Below are 23,656 nucleotides of genomic sequence, written 5' to 3' on the forward strand. Positions count from 1 at the left end.
TCTGAGTAGCAGCGCAAGTGCAGAGCCTTTGCTTCATGCGCTGCTACCCAGAAGTGTAGGTGAAGAACTCTTGCAGATGAGATCAATCGATTCGCTCATCCCTAGCCGTCTTATGTGTTGGTAAGACGGAAACTAATAGAAGAAGCGACCGCAGGAGCTGACTACATGGGCCTTGTGTGTTGTCTGTTACCATGGAGATGCATGGGTCTTCATAGGAGCTGTTGAATTGGTCAGGAAGGCAATTTGCTGTAAAGGTTTCTGGATTACAAGAGTAACTAAAAAAATGGTGGCTAGTATTAACGTTATCTCTTATTTACAAGATGGAGGTAACTGATCTGTGAGTGTCCAACCGCAGGTCCCCCACTGACCCTGAGAAATGGGAGTCCCATGACACCATCCTGATGGAATGGCCCATCAAGCGTACGTGCTGCCGCTCCATTCATTCTCTATGGGATTGCTGGAAGTAGCCAAGTGCCATTCTGCAGTCTCCTAGAGAACAAAGGGAGTGGCAGGACCAGGGGTTTAGGATTCTCTGGATAGTTTGGTGTCCCCAGTGGTCTGACCCCTAAAGAACAGTTAATTATGCCCTGTGGGTAGGGGTTAGCTTTAGTATTCTGCACAAGGACACCAGTGACTCACAGGAAGATCCTAATATCTATCTATCTATCTTAGACAAACGCTTGTTAGAATGTCAAATGAAACCTCGTCAGTAGTGACCAAACTGTACCCTTTTACCAACGAACGTCTGTTTCCCTCTTTGCCCCTCACAGAAACTAGTAAAGTGGACTACGTCCTTTTTCAAGCTGCCACGGCGATCATGGAGGCTGTTGTAAGAGAATGGATCCTGCTGGAAAAAAGTAGCATCGAGTCACTCCGAACATTCCTATTAACTTATGTCTTACAAAGGCCCAAGTAAGTGCAGCTGCTGTTTTCATAGTGCATTTTTTACTCTCTACCACTAGGGGGGGCACACACTACATTAGGCTGCGTGGTTTCAGCAAACTTGCTGGGCCCTGTGTGGAGATGTGGGCAGCAGTTAGTTAGTTTAGTATCGGAAATCTGATTAACCCCAGAAATTGTTTTTAAGGGCCCATACACATTTAAATAGAAAGAGGCTGATAGGTGAACAACCATTTAAAAAACAACCGTCTGGAGAGGGATTGTTTTGCTAACGCAGCCATACACTATTTCATCCCTATTGGCCATTAAAGGGGTAATCCAACCCCTACCTGTGACATATGCACTCGCCTGTCCATTGTCCTGCCATTCCAACATTGTGGTACCTGGTCCGTTTGAGTCGCTGCTGGACCAGAAGTAGTTTGGTCCGTTGAGCCAAGCCACTTCTGGTCTGGTAGGACAGTGACCAGGTGAGTGTTAGGCAGGGGATTGTTTTGGTCATAGGCCAGACAACACCTTTAAAGAGGACCTTTACTAGATTAAAAAATCTAAACTAAGTATACAGACATGGAGAGCGGCTCCCAGGGATCCCCCTGCACTTACTATTATCCCTGGGCGCCGCTCCGGTATCTTCACATGTTAGGCTCCGCTCTCAATGTCTGTATACTTAGTTTAATTTTTTTTAATCTAGTGAAAGGTCCTCTTTAAAGAGGTTCTCCAGGAATGATTTACCATGGCCACCAGCAACCTAGAAGTTCAGCGGAACTGTCTGGGGGGGGGGGGGTGAGGGTCGGGGTGTCACTACACACTACGCTTTGGTATTTGTATATACTACATACTGGTGAATTCTCCTGTCAGGCTGCTCAGCCATGATGGAATATCACAGGCAGGATCATATCGTTACCATCTTGTGCACAGCAGTGACGCGTGTAGTGAGGCACCGCTAGGCAGCTCTGCAAGTGGTGGCGACTAGTCCTGCTTGGATACTGGCAGCCATTTTATATAATTCCCCGAGAACCCCTTTAAATTTCCCTGGATGAATGGTCATTATGATTATGAACTTCTGTGTTTTCAGTGACGTTAGTCTAATTTGTGTGGGCCCTTTTAGTCTTGAGTTAGATCTAGGGGAGTGTCACGGTCCTGGCTTGTGGTTTCAGATGTCTGCAACGTCAAAATCCGATCTAAAAGTGAAGTTATTCTCTCGTGAGAGCATGATCTCAGCACGCAGGAATTATGGAATTGGAATTATTTTAATCGGTGGTAAAGACTTGTGTACTACTAGTTCCTCCAGTGGAGGTGTTCCCCCTTTTTTTTTTATAATCACTCGCTTCTGTTAGGGAGTTCATCTTTTTTTTATTTTTCTATACATTTTACTATTTCATTTCTATAGGTTTTAATTTTAAACTTTTTTTTTTTTTTTTACAGCCTTCAGAAATACGTACGAGAACAGATCCTGCTGGCAGTAGCGGTCATAGTAAAGAGAGGATCTTTAGACAAATCGATTGACTGCAAGAGCATTTTCCATGAAGTTAACCAACTGATCAGCAGCGGTAACCCTACTGTAGTAAGTGTCAGCAAATATCTGGAACATTGAATTTTTTTTTTTTCTAGAGAACATTTATGTACTGTGCTAATTGGTCAATGCCACATTAAAGAGGTTGTGCGGGTTCGGAGCTGAACCCGGACATACCCTTATTTTCACCCAGGCAGCGCCCCTGAGGCTAGCATCGAAGCATCTCATACAGTACAGGGCACGGGCTCTTTTGTTTTCAATAACATACGGCCGAGCGGAAGCTTCCGCCCGGCAGTGTGTTCGGTGACGTCACCGGGTCTGATGGGCGGGCTTTAGCGCTGCCCTAGTCATTTTACTGGCTAGGGCAGCGCTAAATCCCGCCCATCAGTGCTGGTGATATCACCGGGGTTCCTGGCAGCCCCATGGAGAGCCCTGGTACGTCACCGGATCTCCAAAAAAATGCCTTTGCCCTGCGCGATCTAGAGCAGGGCAAAGGAGAGCATCGGAGCATGAACTGCTCCGATGCTCATGTCAGGGGGGCTGCCGGGGTGAAACTGGAGGTATGTCTGGGTTCAGCTGTGAACCCGGACAACCCCTTTAGGTAGAGCACTGCTAGGTGTACAGAGATCTATGGAAAGGGCTGATTATTCTTTCCATGTGATAACTCATACACACTTTGCCAAGCCGTCCATATGTTAAAGGGTTTCTGTCGCCAGAATTAACCCTACTAAGCTAGCTGACATTAGTGATGTGCTAATGTCAGCTAAACCTAACTAGTCCATTCCTACTTTTATCTATGCCCCCGTTACAGCAGAAATATAACTTTTTATAATATGCTAATTAGCCTTTAGGTGCGGGGGGGGCGTTGCCCCTGCTCCTAGAGGCTCTGTTCTCCCACCTCTGCTACACTAGATTGACAGGGCCAGGCAGCGTTCACCTCCAACTGCCAGCCTTGTGCGCTGGGGAATTCTCGCGCCGTTCAGTATTCGGCGCAGGCGCATTGAGGCAGCCGGCAGGCGCCCTTCACTCACTGTGGCAGACCAGGCCGGCAGTAGGAAACCAACGCTGCCTGGCCCTGTCAATCTAGTGTATCAGGACATGGCCAGAGGTGGGAGAACAGAGCCTCTAGGAGCAGGAACAACGCCCCCCCCCCTCCACCTAGAGGCGAATTATCATATTACAAAAGTTTGTTTTTCTCAATAACGGCGGCAGGCAGTGAGATGACACAAATATAGTTATGTTCAGCTGACATTAGCACATCGCTAATGTCAGCTAGTTTGACCCCTTAGGGATGCATGACGTACCGGTACGGCATGTTTCCTGAGTCCCTAAGAACACATGACGTACCGGTACGTCATGGGTTTCAAATGCGTTTGCGGCGCGGGTTAATCAGAACAGGATGCCCGCTGAAATCATTCAGCAGGCATCCTGTCACAACGCCGGGGGTGGGGGTGGTGGTGTCATGTGACCCCCCCCCCCCCCCCTTCCCGTATCGGCGATCGCCTCAAACCGCAGGTCAATTCAGACCTGCGGTTTGCGGCTTTACCTGCGGTGGCGGTGCCATGGGGTCCCCATGTGGCTGTAGGGGCGACCCGATGGCATTGAAGGCAGTGCGATGCCTAAGGAAGGCATCGCGCTGCCTTCTGGTGAAGAGCCTGTGAGATCCAGTCCCCTGGATCTCACAGGCCCCGGAAGCTGTATGAGTAATACACACAGTATAACTCATACAGCCAATGCATTCCAATACAGAAGTATTGGAATGCATTGTAAAGGAATATACCCCCCCAAAGTTCAAGTCCCAAAGTCGGATAAAAAAAGTTGAAAAAAGACATATTAGGTATCACCGCGTCCGTATCGACCGGCTCTATTAACAGATCACATGACCTAACCCCTCAGATGAACACAATAAAAAATAAAAACTGTGCTAAATAAACCATTTTTTTTGTCACCTTACATCACAAAAAGTACAACCGAAAACAATCAAAAAGGCGTTTGCCCACCAAAATAGTACCAATCTAACCGTCGCCTCATCCTGCAAAAAATGAGCCCCTACCTGAGACAATTGCCCAAAAAATAAAAAAAATATGGCTCAGAATATGGAGACACTAAAACATCATTTTTTTTTTTGTTTGAAAAAAGCTGTTATTGTGTAAAACTTACATAAATAAAAAAAAGTATACATATTTGGTATCGCCGCGTTCGTATCGACCGGCTCTATAAAAATATCACATGACCTAACCCCTCAGATGAACACCGTAAAAAATAAAAACTGTGCTAAATAAATCATTTTTTGTCACCTTGCATCACAAAAAGTCACACGCACCCCAAAATAGTGCCAATAAGTCATCTCATCCCAGAAAAATCATACCCTACCCAAGGTAATCGCCCAAAAACTAAAATAATTATGGCTCTCAGACTATGGAAACACTAAAACATGATTTTTTTTTTGCTTCAAAAATGAAATCGTTGTGTAAAACTTACATAAAACAAAAAAAAAAGTATACATATTAGGTATCGCCGCGTCCGTGACAACCTGGTCTATAAAAATATCACATGATCTAACCTGTCAGATGAATGTTTTAAATAACAAAAAATAAAAACTGTGCCAAAACAGATATTTCTTGTTACCTTGCCTCACAAAAAGTGTAATATAGAGCAACCAAAAATCATATGTACCCTAAACTAGTACCAACAATACTGCCACCCTATCCCGTAGTTTCTAAAATGGGGTCACTTTTTTGGTGTTTCTACTCTAGGGGTGCATCAGGGGGGCTTCAAATGGGACATGGTGTAAAAAAAAACAGTCCAGCAAAACCTGCCTTCCAATAACCGTATGGCATTCCTTTCCTTCTGCGCCCTGCCGTGTGCCCGTACAGCGGTTTACGACCACATATGGGGTGTTTCTGTAAACTACAGAATCAGGGCCATAAATATTGAGTTTGGTTTGGCTGTAACTGGAAAAAAATTTTTTAATTGAAAATCTGCTAAAAAAGTGAAATTTTGAAATTGTATCTCTATTTTCCATTAATTCTCGTGGAACACCTAAAGGGTTAACAAAGTTTGTCAAATCAGTTTTGAATACCTTGAGGGGTGTAGTTTATAGAATGGGGTCATTTTTGGGTGGTTTCTATTATGTTAGCCTCGCAAAGTGACTTCAGACCTGAACTGGTCCCTAAAAATTGGGTTTTTGAAAATGTCTTCTAAACTTCTAAGCCTTGTAACATCCCCAAAAATAAAATATTATTCCCAAAATGATCCAAACATGAAGTAGACATATGGGGAATGTAAAGTAATAACTATTTTTGGAGGAATTACTATATATTATAGAAGTAGAGAAATTGAAACTTGAATTTTTTTTACAAATTTTTGGTAAATTTGGTATTTTTTTTATAACTAAAGATGAATTTTTTTGACTTTATTTTACCACTGTCATGAAGTACAATATGTGACGAAAAAACGATCTCAGAATGGCTTGGATAAGTCAAAGCGTTTTAAAGTTATCACCACTTAACGTGACACTGGTCAGATTTGCAAAAAATGGCCTGGTCCTTAAAGGAAACCTGTCACCAGGATTTTGCGCACAGAGCTGGGGACATGGGCTGCTAGATGGCCGCTAGCACATCTGCAATACCCGGTCCCCACAGCTCTCTGCGCTTTTATTGTGTTAAAAAACCTTTTTGATCAATATGCAAATGACCTGATATGAGTCCTGTAGCTGGAGATGAGTCAAGCGGAAAGGAGCCCAGCACCGCCCCGCGTCCTCCGAATCTCCTCCTTGCTGGCTGACGTCACAGAGCTGGAGCGCCGAAATCTCGCGATGCGCGAGCCAGCGCATGCGCAGTGTCGGCATCATGTTCATTCCCTGTACTGGCATCAGCACAGGGAACGAACTACGCATGCGCTAGCTCATGCATCGCGAGATTTCGGCGCTCCAGCTCTGTGACGTCAGCCGGCAAGGAGGAGATTCGGAGGACGCGGGGCGGTGCTGGGCTTGACGCTGCCAAAGCCTTTGACAGTGTTGAGTGGGACTACCTATGGGCGGTCATGTCGAAATTGGAATTTGGTCCGGTGTATATTAAATGGGTACAACTACTATATAGCCAGCCAAGGGCCCGCCTCAGGGTCAATGGGAATCTCTCGCCGGTGTTGGCATTGGAGAGGGGCACTAGGCAGGGCTGTCCTCTGTCGCCCCTCCTTCGCCATTGCAAGCGAACCATTGGCTTGTATAATGCGGTCTACTCCCTTGATTAGGGGCATGGGCAGAGGGGAGGTGGAGGAAAGAATTTCGCTGTACGCGGATGATATGCTTCTGTATGTTGGAGATCTGGCCTCATCGATGGACCCAATTATTTCCTTAATATCGGACTTTGGCAGACAGTCGGGTCTGTATATTAACTGGGATAAATCTGCCATCCTTCCGCTGTCCCCTCTGCCTCGGTCCCTATGTTTGGATCACATTAAACTTAAAGTAGTATCGGCATTTAAGTACCTTAGTGTTGAGGTTTCCACTAGCCCCCAGGCCTATATTGTGGATAACCTGATACCATTACTGGCCAAATTTAAAATGAAAACGGATATATGGAATAAACTTCCTCTGTCGGTGATGGGTCGGGGGAATCTTATCAAAACGATTTTTATGCCACAACTACTATATATACTTCACAATTCGCCAATTTGGGTGGCCCAGCACCACTTCTACAAAATACAGCAGATCTTCCGTTCTTTGGTATGGCGGGCCAAATACAGTAGGATCCGGTACGAAACCCTAGAGAGGTAAAGACATGGGAGGCCTGGCTCTGCCAAACCCCTATCTTTATTTTTTAGCAGCTCAATTACAGCATTTTAAAGGTTGGGGGAGTATAGGAAGGGCAGGGAGAAGTGGAGAACTACATATTTCCACCCCCATGCAAACCACAGTATAATCCTTTAAGAGCGCTTCATTAATGATAGGTTGAGGTTTTTGTCTCCACTCTTGGGAGTGCTTCCAAAAGCAGATCCTGGGCGTCGCTGGCTTCCCCTGTCCCCCCATATTGCAGGATAATGCCGTGTAGAGTAAGTGACAGACTTCATTACAGAGGGGTCAGGGGATGGTATGTAAATTGAAGAGGAGAATATTAACCCTGGTTGTTCTTTGACTTTTTCATACCGACTGACCAAACCTGCTGTTTGCGTCTGAAGAGGGAAACTGCTGATGTGACGCTTTATGGGATTTATAATATATATATATTTTTTTTTTAACACCTTTTAGGCCCCTTTCACACGACCATATTTTTGGTCCGCATCCAAGCCGCATTTTTTGTGGATTGGATGCAGACCCATTCATTTCAATAGGTCCTCATGGCTGCGGACAGCACACAGTATGCTGTCCATATTTTTTATGTCCGTTCTGCGGTCCCGACATAAGAGAACGTTTTGCGGACAAGAATAGGCATTTTTACAATGGATCCGCAAAAAAACCCAGATGCAACGCTCACACAGATGTCGTTCCTATTTTTGCGGATCTGCGTTTTGCGGACTGCAAAATACATATGATCGTGTGAATGCACTCTCTAAGGGCCTCATGCACATGAACGTATTTTCATTCCGTGTCTGTTCTGGGTTTTTTTAGGACCGTATACGGAACCATTTCAATGGGTCCACAAAAAAAAACAAAAAAACAGAAGTTACTCCGTGTGCATTCCGCGTCCGTATTCCTGTTCCGCCAAAAAAATAGAACATGTCCTATTATTGTCCGCATTACGGACAAGGATAGGACTGTTCTATTAGGGGTCAGCTGTTCCGTTTCGCAAAATACGGAATGTAAGCGTTGTCATCCATATTTTTTGCAGACCGCAAAATGCATACGGTTGTGTGCATGAGGCCTAATTTTGACAAATCTTCAGTTTGGGTTTTTCTTTGGCTTCGGTGGAGAAATCACACACCTGCATGCAGCTTTCTTCCTTGAAGTCTGTCTGAACAGGCAATTATCGGGAAGGGAACGTTCCTTCCTGATAACTGCCTGCTCGTCAGTGGAGGAAAGGGTTGCATTTCCATACAGCGATCTCCTCCACTGTGTGATGGCTGCTGCAATCGGTCGTCCTCATAGAGATTCATTGTTCCAGGGTGGCAGATGACGGTTCGCACATGACAATCTGCTGCCCAGAAACAATGATTGAGTTTAGGGATGAGCGAATTTAATATTTTGAAATTTTGTTTTTCGCTTCGTGTTGTGGTATTTACTGAATTGTGTTATGGATTCAGTTACCACGGACCATAAACGCAATTCCATGACTGAATGCATAACAGAATGCCTTTAGGCTACTTTCACACTAGCGTTCGGGGCTCCGCTTGTGAGCTCCGTTTGAAGGGTCTCACAAGAGGCCCCGAACGCATCCGTCCAGCCCTAATGCATTCTGAGTGGACGCGGATCCGCTCAGAATGCATCAGTCTGGCAGCGTTCAGCCTCCGCTCCGCTCAGCAGGCGGACACCTGAACGCTGCTTGCAGCGTTCGGGCGTGCGCAGGCAAGCGGATCCGTCCAGACTTACAATGTAAGTCAATGGGGACGGATCCGTTTGAAGATGACACAATATGGCTCAATCTTCAAACGGATCCGTCCGCCATTGACTTTCAATGTAAAGTCTGAACGGATCCGCTCAGGCTACTTTCACACTTAGAATTTTTTTTTAAACTATAATGCAGACGGATCCATTCTGAACGAATCCAAACGTCTGCATCATAGGAGCGGATCCGTCTGAGCAGACATCAGACGGACCCGCTCTGAACGCTAGTGTGAAAGTAGCCTTAGAGGCATAACGGAAACGGGACGGATTAGTTATGCAGCCCATTGACGGAATGAATAACGGAATACCCCCCGTCATGGAATTGCGTTATGGTCTGTGGTAACGCAATTCAGTAAATACCACAACAAGAAGTGAAGACTAATTTCAAAATCTGAAATTCGCTTATCCCTAATTGAGATGTATCTGCATGAAATATCGTGTCACCCGATGAATGAGCATTATGCTGCTTCTTTACACGGGCTGATTATTCCCAATAATTGCCCTGGGGATTGTAAACCTGCCTAATAGGGCACACAGACGGGGTCTAGATGAGGGGCACACAGTGAGGATTACTTGTGGAAAACTCGCAGCTTATACAGTACAATTTGCTAAATTTCCCATGCTTTGTGCTCCTCTTCACAGCATGTCAGTTGTGCGATTCTTCCCTCGTATCTAGATGGTTTTCCCCATAGACTTCAATGAAGTTGTTAATAGAAAAAACCCCGCAAGAAAGCTGTGATAAATAGTGCGGGTTTATGTGTTTTGTGTGTTTTTTTTCCATACAAATCCACTGTGTGCAGGTAGGCTAACCGTGATGGATTATCCGAGGGTGCCTGTGGCATCGCTCGCGATCTGTAAGCCGATACGTCTCTGGACTGCGAAGTAAAAATTGTCTTGTGATGCGTCAGAACGTGTCCGTGGGGACTGATTCATGAATAAATTATGTCAATCTTACATCGCACGGCGTGCCGCGGTCACATGTACATTCTGCAAAGCCCTGGTTTGTAGGGGCGGTTACACTTATCCGGTTCGTATTACAGGCCGCGGTGCGATCCGTATGGCGTTCATTTCCAACCCATTGGAAGATTTCATTGGTATAGGGTTGATATATTAGGCGTGTCATATCACCCCAGCATGCAATCCACATTCTTTCCGGTTGACATGCATATACTATTCAAATAGTCCCAAAACAGGTTGAGAAGCCAGAATGCTTGTGTGCAGATCTAAGGCCTGCGATAAAACGGCCATTTGTAGCGGCAGCTGGGAACATCTGCACACCCCCAGACGCTCCGTCATTCAGCAGCTGGACACAGGACGCCTCTTGGCACTTCTGCTCTATGATGAATATCTATCAGGATTGCTCAAAGCATTGCATAAAGGGGGCTATTGCTTGCTCTGCTGTCTTCCCATACACTTGAATGGAGAGAGCTGTGCACGTACAAGACCATCTTTACTGCAATACCTGTCAGCGGGGGTCCCAAATGTGGGGTTACCCCTTAGAGGACTGTTGGGGCATATCCTGTGCTATGATAGACATGGCAAAAGACCCAAATGCTTGTGACATCATGCACGGTAGATCCAGATCTGGCGTTTTTCCGTGTAGGCAGCGCCATAGACGCATACGACGGAATGAGATTCTATCCAATGTCGGAACATTTTTAGTAACTGCGGTTAGGGTGTGAACTCACAGCACGATCGTGTACGGCTCTTATTAAACGGAGATCGCACTTGGTTTAGTTGCTTGGCATTGTTAAAGGCCCCGCCTGGTACAGAGCGACTGAACAGTGAGGTCTTCATCAGCTTAAAGGGGGATTCTGGATAGATCAGCAGTATTGATGAGCGAAGCGGGCTTCGGATGTTACATCCTAACTCGTTTCGTTCGTAACATCCGATTAATGCTGTACGGAGATGTCTCCGTACAGTATTAGAATGTATGGGCTCCGATGAGCCATAGTTATTCACAAAGACGTGCGAGGCTTCGTATAATAACTTGATTTTTAAAGTGGAAAACCACTTTAAAACTAGAAACCAAACTCTACTTCGGTTCCAACTCGTATCTGCTGGGTGGGGTCCAACACCCCTGGGCCCCCGACGGTCAGCTGTTCGCAAAGGCAGCGGCACTCACAGCTTTTCCTAGGCCAAGTGATGACACATTCACATTCTAGGTGCAGCTCAGCCCTGTAGAAGTGAATGGGGCTGGGCTGCGATACCAAGTACAGCCGCTATACAATGTACGGTCGCGGCGCTCACAGGAACACCAGTACCTTTTCAAACAGCTGATTGGGAAGGGAACCTGGGTGTCGGACCCGCGCTGATCAGGTACTGATGACCTAGCCAGAAGATAGGTCATCAGTAAAAAAAAGTCGGGAAACCTTTTTAATTAGGATCAGATGTGGCCGCACTGTACACCTGACACGAATGTGCCGTGTGGTCTTGCCCTAAAGAGGATCTGTCGGCTCTCCTGACACTTCAAGTTTGGGAAATGCATTTTTTTCCCCAAGAAATGAAAATCTAAAATGCTGTCCAGAACACTGTGCTTGTTCTTTTGCTATTCCTTCGAGAAAATTGACTAAATGGACAACTGCATGTCAGTATTCCGCTTGTCAAAGCTTTTTCCAGTGTGTACGCCAAAGATGATCCATTGTTCTCTATTCCTTGTAAAAGACATTCAACAAAGCAGTTAATAAGGCCTTTAGGCCCACACACGTGTATTACAGACACATTATGCCTCCATGTTTTAGACGAGTCTCTGAATCATAGGATCTATGATGATGAGAGTCCATGTCCGTTAAACTTGGGTCACGCATCCTAAATAAAGACGTGTACTACACTTGCGTGGACCTGGTCCTGGGTCTGTTCAGTTCCCTGCATCTGAGCTGCTGCATTTAAATACACAACTGCATTGGGAAGTTATGGTGGCGTCCCAGTCTCTTTTTTTTACCCTTATCACAGTGGAGATTTAAAAAAATAAATTCTTCTACTCGTGCTCTCGGAGGCCATCGTTTTGTTCTGGCCGTGATGCGATGGCTTTCATAAACCATCATGTAATCGGCGGCCACAGATGAGTGCGGAGAGATGCTGATGTGTGTGGGCAGCAGGTCTCTTCTGGGTCTGGTGACTGATGGCTGCACTCTCGCTGATCTCTTCCTATAAAGCAGCAGCTGAGCCCCCTTTGTTAGCGCTAACCTTCTGTGCAGTTTATTTTGGGGAATAATGCTACTGGGCTTGTGCCAGGAGATTATCGAAGACAATCCGTCCCAGAACAAGAGGAGGCTGCCCAGCCGGAGGTGCTTACATGGATAAAACCTGCTCTGCCGTCTTCGCTTTGCACTGGAGAATTTCACTTGGGGCCGGAGAACCGATTGATACGTTATCATAGAGGGCAGTCATTTTTGCTCTGGGTACAACACATTGACGACTGGCCCGTTGGTTCAGATGGTTTCCTGTGGTCTCCTTAAAATCTCACAATACGTGGATCGTTTCCACTGACGTGCATTGTGAACATATCAATTGTATGAGCTCGTATTGGACCCTAATGATTTTAGAGATGAACGGCGTGGACCTAGGTTTTAACCATATTTTTCACCGCAAAAATACTTTTTGGGGGGAAAGCTTCAGTGTGTCTTATGGGGCGAATACTAATGAGTGCTCCCATTATGGAAGTGCTCATTAATACAGGAGGACTGGGAAGCGGTGAACGCAGCGCTCCCGGGGCTCTGTACTCACCGCTTCCTGTTCGTCCTCTGTCAGCTCCGTGCTGTGGCTCACAGCGCAGCAAGAAGAGCCGGAAAAGCGCTGGATCCCCAGAGCAGGAGAGTTGGGTTTATTGATGTATTCATTTATTTTTTTTGTCTGTTCCGAGGTCTGAATGAGGGTCTTAACATTGTGGTCTGATCTTAGTGTCTGAACAGAAGACTTAATAACATGGGGGTCTGAATAGGGGTTTTAACATTGGGGGTCTGAACAGAGTGTCTGGGGGGGTCTGAACAGTGTCTGATTGGGGGGTCTTAATAATATTGGTAGTCCAATTTGGAGTTGTTTTTTTTTTCTTCTTTTCCTCCTCCTAAAACCTAGGTGCGTCTTATAGGGTGAAAAATACAGTAACAGTTTTTTTGAACACATGTAAATTTGGTCTGGTGTTTGAAAAAACAATGCACCAAACAATGCTCGTCAAAAGTTGACAAAAGCATAATAAAAAAAAAACGAAGAAGGGATTTATCAGGCACTGCACTCCAGAAAGTGGCTTTAATAAGTCTTAAAAAAGGACTTTGTTACTCTTAGGCTGGTTTCACACGGGCGTTGCGGGAACATGCGTGATTTTTTTTTCCGCGCAAGTGCAAAACATTGTAATGCATTTTGCACGCGTGTGAGAAAAATCGGCATGTTTATTACCCAAATCAGCATGTTTTGGTTAGGTGTAGTGTAGATTGTATTATTTTTCCCTTATAGCATGGTTATAAGAGAAAATAGCATTCTTAATACAGAATGCATAGTACAATAGGGCTGAAGGGGTTAAAAAAAGAAAATAAAATTTAACTCTCCTTAATCCACATGTTTGCACAGCCCGTCTTCTCTTCTGTCGTCTTTGAGGAATAGGACCTTTGATGACGTCACTGCGCTCATCACATGGTCCGTCACATCCATCACCATGGTGATGGATCATGTGACGGACCATGTGATGAGCGCAGTGACGTCATCAAAGGTCCTATTCCTCAAAGACGACAGAAGAGAAGCCGGGCTGCGCGAACAAGTGGATTAAGGTGTTGTTTTTTTTTTTTTTTTTTTTAACCCCCTCCAGCCCTATTGTACTATGCATTCTCTATTAAGAATGCTATTTTCTCTTTATAACCATGTTTTAAGAGAAAATAATGATGATTGGGTCTCCATCCCGATCGTCTCCTAGCAACTGTGCGTGAAAATCGCACCGCATCCGCACTTGCCTGGGGCCTGCGTTGCGTGGAAAACGCACAATATAGAGCATGCTGCGATTTTCACGCAACGCACAAGTGATGCGTGAAAATCACCACACATCTGAACAGCCCCATTGAAGTGAATGGGTCCGGATTCAGTGCGGGTGCAATGCGTTCACCTCACGCATTGCACTCGTGCGGAAATATCGCCCGTGTGAAAGAGGCTTTAGGGTTTATTTTCTCACGCTTTGAGACGTTTTGCATTTTTACCCCACTCAGTGATCGGCCTGTCAAGCTATTCCATGACTGATGTAAAAAATGAAATGAACCATTATATAATACATGCCAGTCTTTCTAACAAACCAGCCCTGTACCTCACATGGATCCAGACATCTCCCCATTTATTGTTCAAGTTGCTTTGCTAGTTTTACCTTAGGCGGATGGCTCAGGGGGCGTGTCCTTTCGGCAGCTCTCTCCCTATCACAGCTCAGGGGGCGTGCCCTTTCCGCTGCAGCTCTCTCCCTATCACAGCTCAGGGGGCGTGTATTTTCTGTTGCAGCTCTCTCCCTATCACAGCTCAGGGGGCGTGTATTTTCTGTTGCAGCTCTCTCCCTATCACAGCTCAGGGGGCGTGTATTTTCTGTTGCAGCTCTCTCCCTATCACAGCTCAGGGGGCGTGTATTTTCTTTTGCAGCTCTCTCCCTATCACAGCTCAGGGGGCGTGTATTTTCCGTTGCAGCTCTCTACCGAACACAGCTCAGGGGGCGTTTCCTTCCTGCTGCTGTTCTCGCTATCCCATCCCTGTGTCATGTGACCCTGTGACACGTCACTGCTACAGCCAGTTGTAGGCTTCAGCAGTCTCATGGGACCTGCAGAGCGTGTGGGTAGCGATGGAGCCAGAACCCGGCGGCAGGATCGGGTTAGGATACTTTCACTTTTAGTTTTCCGGTATTGAGATGCGTCATAGGGTCTCAATACCGGGGAAAAATGCTTCAGTTTTGTCCACATTCATTGTCAATGGGGACAAAACTGAACTGAACTGAACAGAACGCTCCAAAATGCATTCCGTTCTGTTTAGTTGCGTTCTCATACCGGAGAGCAAATCTCAACATGTTGTATTTTGCTTTCCGTCCTGGGATGCGGAGCAAGACTGATCCGTCATGACCCCCAATGCAAGTCAATGGGGACCGATCCGTTTTTTCTGCCACAATAGAAAACGGATCCGTCCTCTATTGACTTTCAATGGAGCTCATGACGGATCCGTCTTGGCAATGTTAAAGATAATACAACCGGATCCATTCATAACGGATGCAGATGGTTGTATTATCAGTAACGGAAGCGTTTTTGCTGAACCCTGCCGGATCCCGCAAGAACGCTAGTGTGAAAGTAGCCCAAGTATGATCACCTCCTCGGGTCCGGCCACGCTGGGGAGTCTGTAGAAAAGGACCCCTTTAAAGAGGTGGCACCAAGTTTGTCAAACATTGTGCGACATTTCATAAATTTGTTGTAAATTACAAAAAAACTGACTTTAAAAATCCCCCTCATCCTAGAGGATAAAATCCCCGAGAACCGGGGCTGCAGAAAGTCCTCATAAATTGTCTTTGAATTGACATGGAAGCATCAAGTATGCAGCAAGGCAGCGTTTTTTTGGTCTGTTGGAACCTGCTGGAGGCTAATCCCCCTCTGTCATGGTCACTAATGCCTCTTTAATGAGGGTACAGGCGCACGCTGCATCTGCTGTTTGAGTGTTCTCGAAAGTAAATTATTCCGCTGACCTTTCATCCCATAACCCTAATGCTGTTCTTGTTTCACTTGCACTGTGGCCCGCTCTGCGGCCGACCCCTACATAGCGGCACGTATAGAGGCAGCTGCTCCATGTCCTCCTCTTCTAAAACAAGCCCCTTTTTTCAAGAGTTACAAGCATTTGTATGAAGTGACTTGTCCTCCGTGAATGATCGGCCATGATGAAAGATCACTCAGTTGTGTTGGTGAGACACGTGCGCGCTGCTGCAGGTTTATTGGGGTGGAGGGGGCTGCAAAAAGGAGAAAAATAAATAAAACACCTGCTCGCACGCACTCGATTACCCCCCCATATTCATTTCTTTTTCTTCCCGGTTACCTCTCTAGTATCTGTTCATCGTCCCAAAGCATCGACTTTGAAAACGGTCACTGTTCCTCCTGATTTTTTTTTTTTTGTAGTTTTCCCGGATAAAATACTCCCGGCTTCAGGTCCTGCTGCATTAAAGGGGTTATTCTGAAAAATATATTTATTACTTCTCCTCAGGATAGATCATCATTATCACATTGGCGGTGGTGCCAGGACTTAGACCACCGCCGATCGGCTGTTAAAGGGAGCCCCTGCGCTCACCGGAGCTCTGGTGAGCGATGCGGACTCGCAGCAGATTTCCAAGGGCAGCGCCGTACATTGTAAAGTGGCAGTGCTTGGTATTGCAGCTCAGCCCCATTGAAGTGAATGCAACTACTAGGCCATGTGACTGATGGGGTCCCACCCCCGCCGATCTGATACTGATGACTAGGGATGAGCGAATCGACTTTGTTTCAATACTGTACAGAGCGAGCGCTCCGTACAGTATTAGAATGTATTGGCTCCGATGAGCCAAAGTTATTACTTCGCGAAGTCTCGCAAGACTTCGCATAATAACTTCAGAAATAGATTTATACTGTAAAAAAAAAAACATTTCCCGAACTCTGGCTCGGTCCCAAGTGGTACCTCCGTATAGTATTGAAACAAAGTTTTATGCGAATCGACTTTGGATGTTTCATCCGAAGTTGATTCGCTCATTCCTACTGATGACCTATCCTGAAGGTGTCATCAATATGTTTTCCTGTTACAGCAACGTATCCCCTGTCCACCAGATTGGGGATACATTTGGAGTGGACACGCATGTGGGTTTGCTGGAAGTGGCTGAACACTTGCATCAGTCCCATACAGTCAAATGGAGTGGCCTGACGTGCTTGTGTGCGCGGGCGCCACTCCGTTCAAACTGGGAAACTCAGACCCCCCCCCCCCTTCTCTTCACAGATTCGGCGTCGCACCAGACACGTTGACCTTGCTTCATCAGGATCGCCTGCGCTGCTGGAGAAGCCATGTCATGTATGACTCGTCATGTCACCGGCAGTGTAAATAATCCGTGAGCCCTGCCCCCTGTTCATAAAATTAGTCAGAGGAAAATGGCAATTGCTAGTAGAAATGCCCAAAAAAACACTTTTCCACAGTGTCTTGTAGGGATAACTCTGCTGAAGAGAATGATGGAAAAAATGTAATCCATATGCAGATGAGCAGTTAAGTGCACAGGAGGCGGGCCCCGTCCATTCTGTGCACCCTTGCTCCTCCTGCTTCCTCTGATAGCCCCTCCCTCTCCTTCCTGATTGACAGGAGCCTGGTTCCTGCATAGCCATCTTGCCTGACCCTGTCTATCTGTACATCTGGTGGACCCCCACTCCCAACCTGGTAACACCCAGTTGTACATTTAGCCGTAAATTTTGTAGCAGGAATAATGGAGGAATTGAATAAGAATAAATGCTCCAGAAATATAATTTATGGGGAATACAATTGTTTACTAAAACGGATGTCCGGAGTGCGGCAATGTTTATGGGTCCGCTTATTGGTCCGTCCGCCGATGCACCGAGGTGATCAGTCCAGAAGAAGGCTATAAATCTGTTTCCTGCTGTGCGTTTAATACATTTTCCCACATGGTGACGGAGCGGACACTTGAGCCTGACCTGTCGGCTCGAGGGGTCTCCGGTAATTAGCGTAGCCATGTATCAGTCCCGTCTTCCGACGTTCACTCCTTTCGCCACCACTTCTGCTGTTTACAGTCCGCATTAACCTCTGAAAAGGCTGGAATAGCTGCCATTGTTGTGGAGGGGCATTGTCGCTGGAGGGATGGCGGCGACACACTCCTGCTATTCAAGTCTGATCTGTTTAGGTATCGGCCGGCAGCAGGGATTAAGCTCGGCACGTGCTAGCTAAGATAACAAGCGCCTGTAAGGTCAAGGTACTGATATGAGAGGCATTTATGTGTAGAGATGTGCAGTTGGTGGCCCCGGGGCTTGACTCTCAGCTGTCGTATGAGCCTGCATAAATAGTATCATGGCAGCTTTAATCTTCGGCTGGACTGAGGGATATAGCTGCGTCTGACCGTGCGGGCATCCCTGGGGGGTTTGTGGAACATTTCCTCATGGACCTCAGGCCTCATTCCTCCGTATATCCATACACATGTCCTTATATTTTTGACATGCAGAAGTGACTTCAGCACTTTATTTTATTTTTTTTATTTTTTTGTGCTTTTTTAAAAAAAAATTTTTAATGCTGGTAATTTCTACTTCCCCTGACGGCAGGATCATGCCAGATACATAGGACTCCTAGGAGCGAAAGAGTCCTGATTACCCCGCCACACAGGATGATTGACAGTACACGCAGTGATATGGGGAGAGCTGTCAATCCTCCTGTGTGGGGGGCGGAGAGATCAGGACTCTTTCTGTCTGTCCTAGGAGTCCTGTCGGGGTTTACTCAGAAATCCTTCTCCACATCTATATATTACCGAGCTCCTCTTATCTCCCACTATCATGCCCTGATGCCAGAAAATATTATTTTTTCCTTCATCCCCCAACAAAAAGATGGATTTAAAAAGTGATCAAAACATCTCATGTGTCCCAAAATGATGATGAAAATCACAAGTTGTCCCGCAAAAATCAAATCCCCATACAGCTCAATAAAAATAAATAAATAAACGTTACGGGGCCTGGGATGCGGCAATGCAAAAATGTAAAAAAAAAAAATTAAGGACTCTTAGGGTTCATTCCCATGTTTGTATGTGTTTTGCGGATCCGCAAAACACATACGGACACCAGCAATGTGCGTTCTGCATTTTGCGGACCACATTGCCGGCACTCTCGTAGAAAATGCCTTTTTCTTGTCCGCAATTGCGGACAAGAATAGGACATGTTCTATTTTTGTGCGGATCTGCGGATGCGGACAGCACATTCCGGCCCCATTGAAAATGAATGGGTCCGCACCTGTTCCGCAAAATTGCGGAATGGATTTGGACCCATTTTGCGGACGTGTGAATGGACCGTTATTGTACAAAAGTAGTAAGACGTAAAAAAATATTTAAAAATGTATATTTAATTTGTTTAATATTTATACATCTGGTATTGCTGTAATCGCACCGACCCAGGGAGTAAAGTTATCACATTTATGACACAAAATGAAGAAACGTCACAAAATTTATGGTGTAAAATAACAGTGGTATTGCTGTTAGAGCGGGCACATAGCCTCAGCCGTCCATTCACATGTCTGCAATTCCGTTCAGCATTTTGCGGAATGGAATTGCGGACCCATTCATTTCTATTGGGCAGCACGATGTGCTGCCCAGATACGGAATTGCGGACCCGTACTTCCGGGTCCGCAATTCCGTTCCCGAAAAAAATAGAACATGTCCTATTCTTGTCTGCAATTGCGGACAAGATTAGGCATTTTCTATTAAGTGCCGGCGATCTGCGGTCCGCAAAATGCGGAACGCACATCGCCGATGTCTGTGTTTTGCGGATCCGTGGATCTGCAAAACACACACTGACGTGTTAATGGACCCTTAAGCCTCATGCACATAACCGTTGTTTTGCGACCGCATTGAAGCGAATGACCAAAAGATGCGGACAGCAAAAAAATCAGAACATGTCCTATTCTTGTCCGTTTTGCGGACAAGAATAGGCATTTATACAATGGGCGGCCCGTTCCGCAAATTGTGGAACGCACACAGCCAGCATCGCGTCGTGTGCATGTAGCAGAGCGAGTTTTCGGCGTGACGTGAATGCATAGCACTCGCACTAAATCCTGACCCATTCATTTCAATGGGTCTGTGCACACATCAGTTCTGCATTGCGTGAGAATCGCAGCACGTTCTATATTGTGCGGTTTTCATTATGTATGAGGCATTGCAGGGTTTAAAAAATAGCCAAATGAATTTCTAAATTTTTTACGGCTATTAAAAAAAAAAAAAAAAATATGCAAAATGTGCATTTAAAATGGACAGACGGACAGAAAATGGATGCACAAGCGGTAGAAAAATGGCCACGGGAAACTGGTTTTTAACACCTATTTTTTGTTCCCCCCCCCCCCCCCCCCCTTGTGAATGTAGCCAAAACCAGACAGTGTCAGCCGATGTTTCGAAGTATGACGTTTTTTTTGAATTTCGCAGTATTATGGTAGTGAACTTGGCACTTCGGACTGAAAAGCTGCTTGAAGACCATTTTGTTGCTGTATTATACGGTGTGGAGGCTGGCGTGTATACATGTGTGGCGCTGGATCCCACGCGCGCTCTGCTGTACAGTAGCTGTGTGTGCCAATACTACCCCGGCCGCTCCTGGTCCTGGCTGACGGCGCTTACACAGTGATTTACTGCTCTGCTTCTCATGGAGCAGAATCGGCCCATTATTCACCACTACTCACAGATGTTTCATCACAAATCTCTCTCCGGTGTTTTATGGTCTGTGTGAAGGGCAATTAGTTCTGTCTGAAACTCTAATTGCTGGACGTGTCCGACTATTCCAGTCTCACGTTATTCCGGTTTTCTTTCTGACTTCTCTTTTAAAGGGACATTACCATCAGAACGTATCACATAGTAATAGCTTGTATCTAAATATGCTATATAATTTTGTTATAAAAATGGGCGGATGGTTTTCGGGATATACAGTAATTTTTTTAAAGTTATTCCATGTATTTTACTTCCTGTCTTGCACGGCGGGCGGCCTCCCCTGACTTTTATAGGCCATCGCTATGACCAGAGACCCCCCCCCCCCCTGTAGTGATTTAATTAGAGCGTCGCACATTAGACTGAGAATTAGTCCACTTCTGTGGGCATGTCTATCTAGGCCTATCAAGAGAACAATACAGCTGTCATAATGTTATCCCAATTCTACTAATCTACCATTGTACTAACGGATACAGATACTATCTTCCCCGCACAGCAGCCGTAAAATGGCAATCGGTTATATATGTATATGGTAGGGTTGGGCGATATCAAAAATATTCAGACGATATTAAGAAATTTATCGCGATAACGATATATATTGCGATAAATACCCGTTTAAAAGAGAAAAAAAAACACAAGGAGACACTATACTGTATGGGGGCCACAAGGAGACACTATACTGTATGGGGGCCACAAGGAGACACTATACTGTATGGGGGCCACAAGGAGACACTATACTGTATGGGGGCCACAAGGAGACACTATACTGTATGGGGGCCACAAGGAGACACTATACTGTATGGGGGCCACAAGGAGACACTATACTGTATGGGGGCCACAAGGAGACACTATACTGTGTGAGGGCAGCCACAAGGAGACGTTATACTGTATGGGGGCAGCCACAAGGAGACGTTATACTGTATGGGGGCAGCCACAAGGAGACGTTACACTGTATGGGGGCCTCAAGGAGACGTTATACTGTATGGGGGCAGCTACAAGGAGACGTTATACTGTATGGGGGCAGCCACAAGGAGACGTTATACTGTATGGGGGCCACAAGGAGACGTTATACTGTATGGGGGCAGCCACAAGGAGACGTTATACTGTATGGGGGCAGCCACAAGGAGACGTTACACTGTATGGGGGCAGCCACAAGGAGACGTTATACTGTATGGGGGCAGCCACAAGGAGACGTTATACTGTATGGGGGCAGCCACAAGGAGACGTTATACTGTATGGGGGCAGCCACAAGGAGACGTTATACTGTATGGGGGCAGCCACAAGGAGACGTTATACTGTATGGGGGCAGCCACAAGGAGATGTTACACTGTATGGGGGCAGCCACAAGGAGACGTTATACTGTATGGGGGCCTCAAGGAGACGTTACACTGTATGGGGGCAGCCACAAGGAGACGTTATACTGTATGGGGGCAGCCACAAGGAGACGTTATACTGTATGGGGGCAGCCACAAGGAGACGTTATACTGTATGGGGGCAGCCACAAGGAGACGTTATACTGTATGGGGGCAGCCACAAGGAGACGTTATACTGTATGGGGGCAGCTACAAGGAGACGTTATACTGTATGGGGGCCACAAGGAGATAATATACTGTATGGGGGCAGCCACAAGGAGACGTTATACTGTATGGGGGCAGCCACAAGGAGATAATATACTGTATGGGGGCAGCCACAAGGAGACGTTATACTGTATGGGGGCAGCCACAAGGAGACGTTATACTGTATGGGGGCAGCCACAAGGAGACGTTATACTGTATGGGGGCAGCCACAAGGAGACGTTATACTGTATGGGGGCAGCCACAAGGAGACGTTATACTGTATGGGGGCAGCTACAAGGAGACGTTATACTGTATGGGGGCCACAAGGAGATAATATACTGTATGGGGGCAGCCACAAGGAGATATTACACTGTATGGGGGCCACAAGGAGGCGTTACACTGTATGGGGGCCACAAGGAGGCGTTACACTGTATGGGGGCAGCTACAAGGAGACGTTATACTGTATGGGGGCAGCTACAAGGAGACGTTATACTGTATGGGGGGCAGCCACAAGGAGACGTTATACTGTATGGGGGCAGCTACAAGGAGACGTTATACTGTATGGGGGCAGCCACAAGGAGACGTTACACTGTATGGGGGCAGCCACAAGGAGACGTTACACTGTATGGGGGCAGCCACAAGGAGACGTTACATTGTATGGGGCAGCCACAAGGAGACGTTACACTGTATGGGGGCAGCCACAAGGAGACGTTATACTGTATGGGGGCAGCCACAAGGAGACGTTATACTGTATGGGGGCAGCTACAAGGAGACGTTATACTGTATGGGGGCAGCCACAAGGAGACGTTACACTGTATGGGGGCAGCCACAAGGAGACGTTACATTGTATGGGGCAGCCACAAGGAGACGTTACACTGTATGGGGGCAGCCACAAGGAGACGTTATACTGTATGGGGGCAGCCACAAGGAGACGTTATACTGTATGGGGCTTATACTGGTGGGACTCATGACCTGTATATTCCCCTTGCGTCTAGTACATCCCCATCTATGTGCACTGTATACAGGGGTGGCCGGGTGCTGTACACTGTATATGGGGAGGGGGGCGGGCGTTCATGTGTATATGGGGGGCAATAAATGGTAAAGTAGTATATTTTAGTTTTGGGTGCTATTTCTCAACGCTAGAGCTGGCACTGCCTTATGCAGGGGCTGCTGCAAAAACCGATGAGCCTGCCAATAGATGGTAAGATAGGATGGGAGATGGTATTACCTAGGAGACATGTTTATTCATTACCCTAGTCCGCATGCGTTTTCCCCCGCTGTGGACCATGGTACAGGCCTGTGAGGATGCCGTTGTCTTTTCTCCTCTCTCATTGGCTGCTAAAGTTTGGGCCTTCAGGGTGGCCGTAGCGTGGCCTATGAGTGCCAGTTCTTGGGTTGGTGGGTGGAGTCCAGGTAAAGTAGGAACGAGGAGGGGGCAGTGGCAGTGAGAACTGGCAGGCAATGTGCACAGGCGGCCGGACGCAGACGTTTTAGAAGAGGTCAGTGCAAGTGCGATCGCTCCTATGACGTCACTAATATACAGCTGTAATTAAGAAACAGTGACATCGCTGTTTCTTAATACCGCGGTATATCGCTAACACGGGTATATTGCCCAACCCTAGTATATGGCTGGTTTCACACGAGTAAGTGTCACACTCCGGACTCGCAGCGCAGCTTCCGTCCTGACCTTCCAGCACTGCCGGGGTCGTATAGCATTATAGTGATTTCTGATGCTGTGTAACCCT

At 46.5% G+C, this 23,656-nt stretch overlaps 1 protein-coding gene across 1 annotated transcript in view; it reads left to right on the top strand.

Annotated features, from left to right (window-relative positions):
* XPO4 (exportin 4) overlaps positions 1–23,656 on the top strand; it is a 98,545-nt gene that overhangs the window by 13,195 nt on the left and 61,694 nt on the right. Inside the window, exons 3-4 of the mRNA XM_040426216.1 lie at positions 771–912; positions 2,323–2,461. Of these exons, the coding sequence (XP_040282150.1) occupies positions 771–912; positions 2,323–2,461 (281 nt within the window). The remainder of the gene's footprint in view (positions 1–770; positions 913–2,322; positions 2,462–23,656) is intronic.

The sequence above is a fragment of the Bufo bufo genome, chromosome 3, assembly GCF_905171765.1.
Source record: "Bufo bufo chromosome 3, aBufBuf1.1, whole genome shotgun sequence".
In the NCBI taxonomy this organism is placed as follows: Eukaryota; Metazoa; Chordata; class Amphibia; order Anura; family Bufonidae; genus Bufo; species Bufo bufo.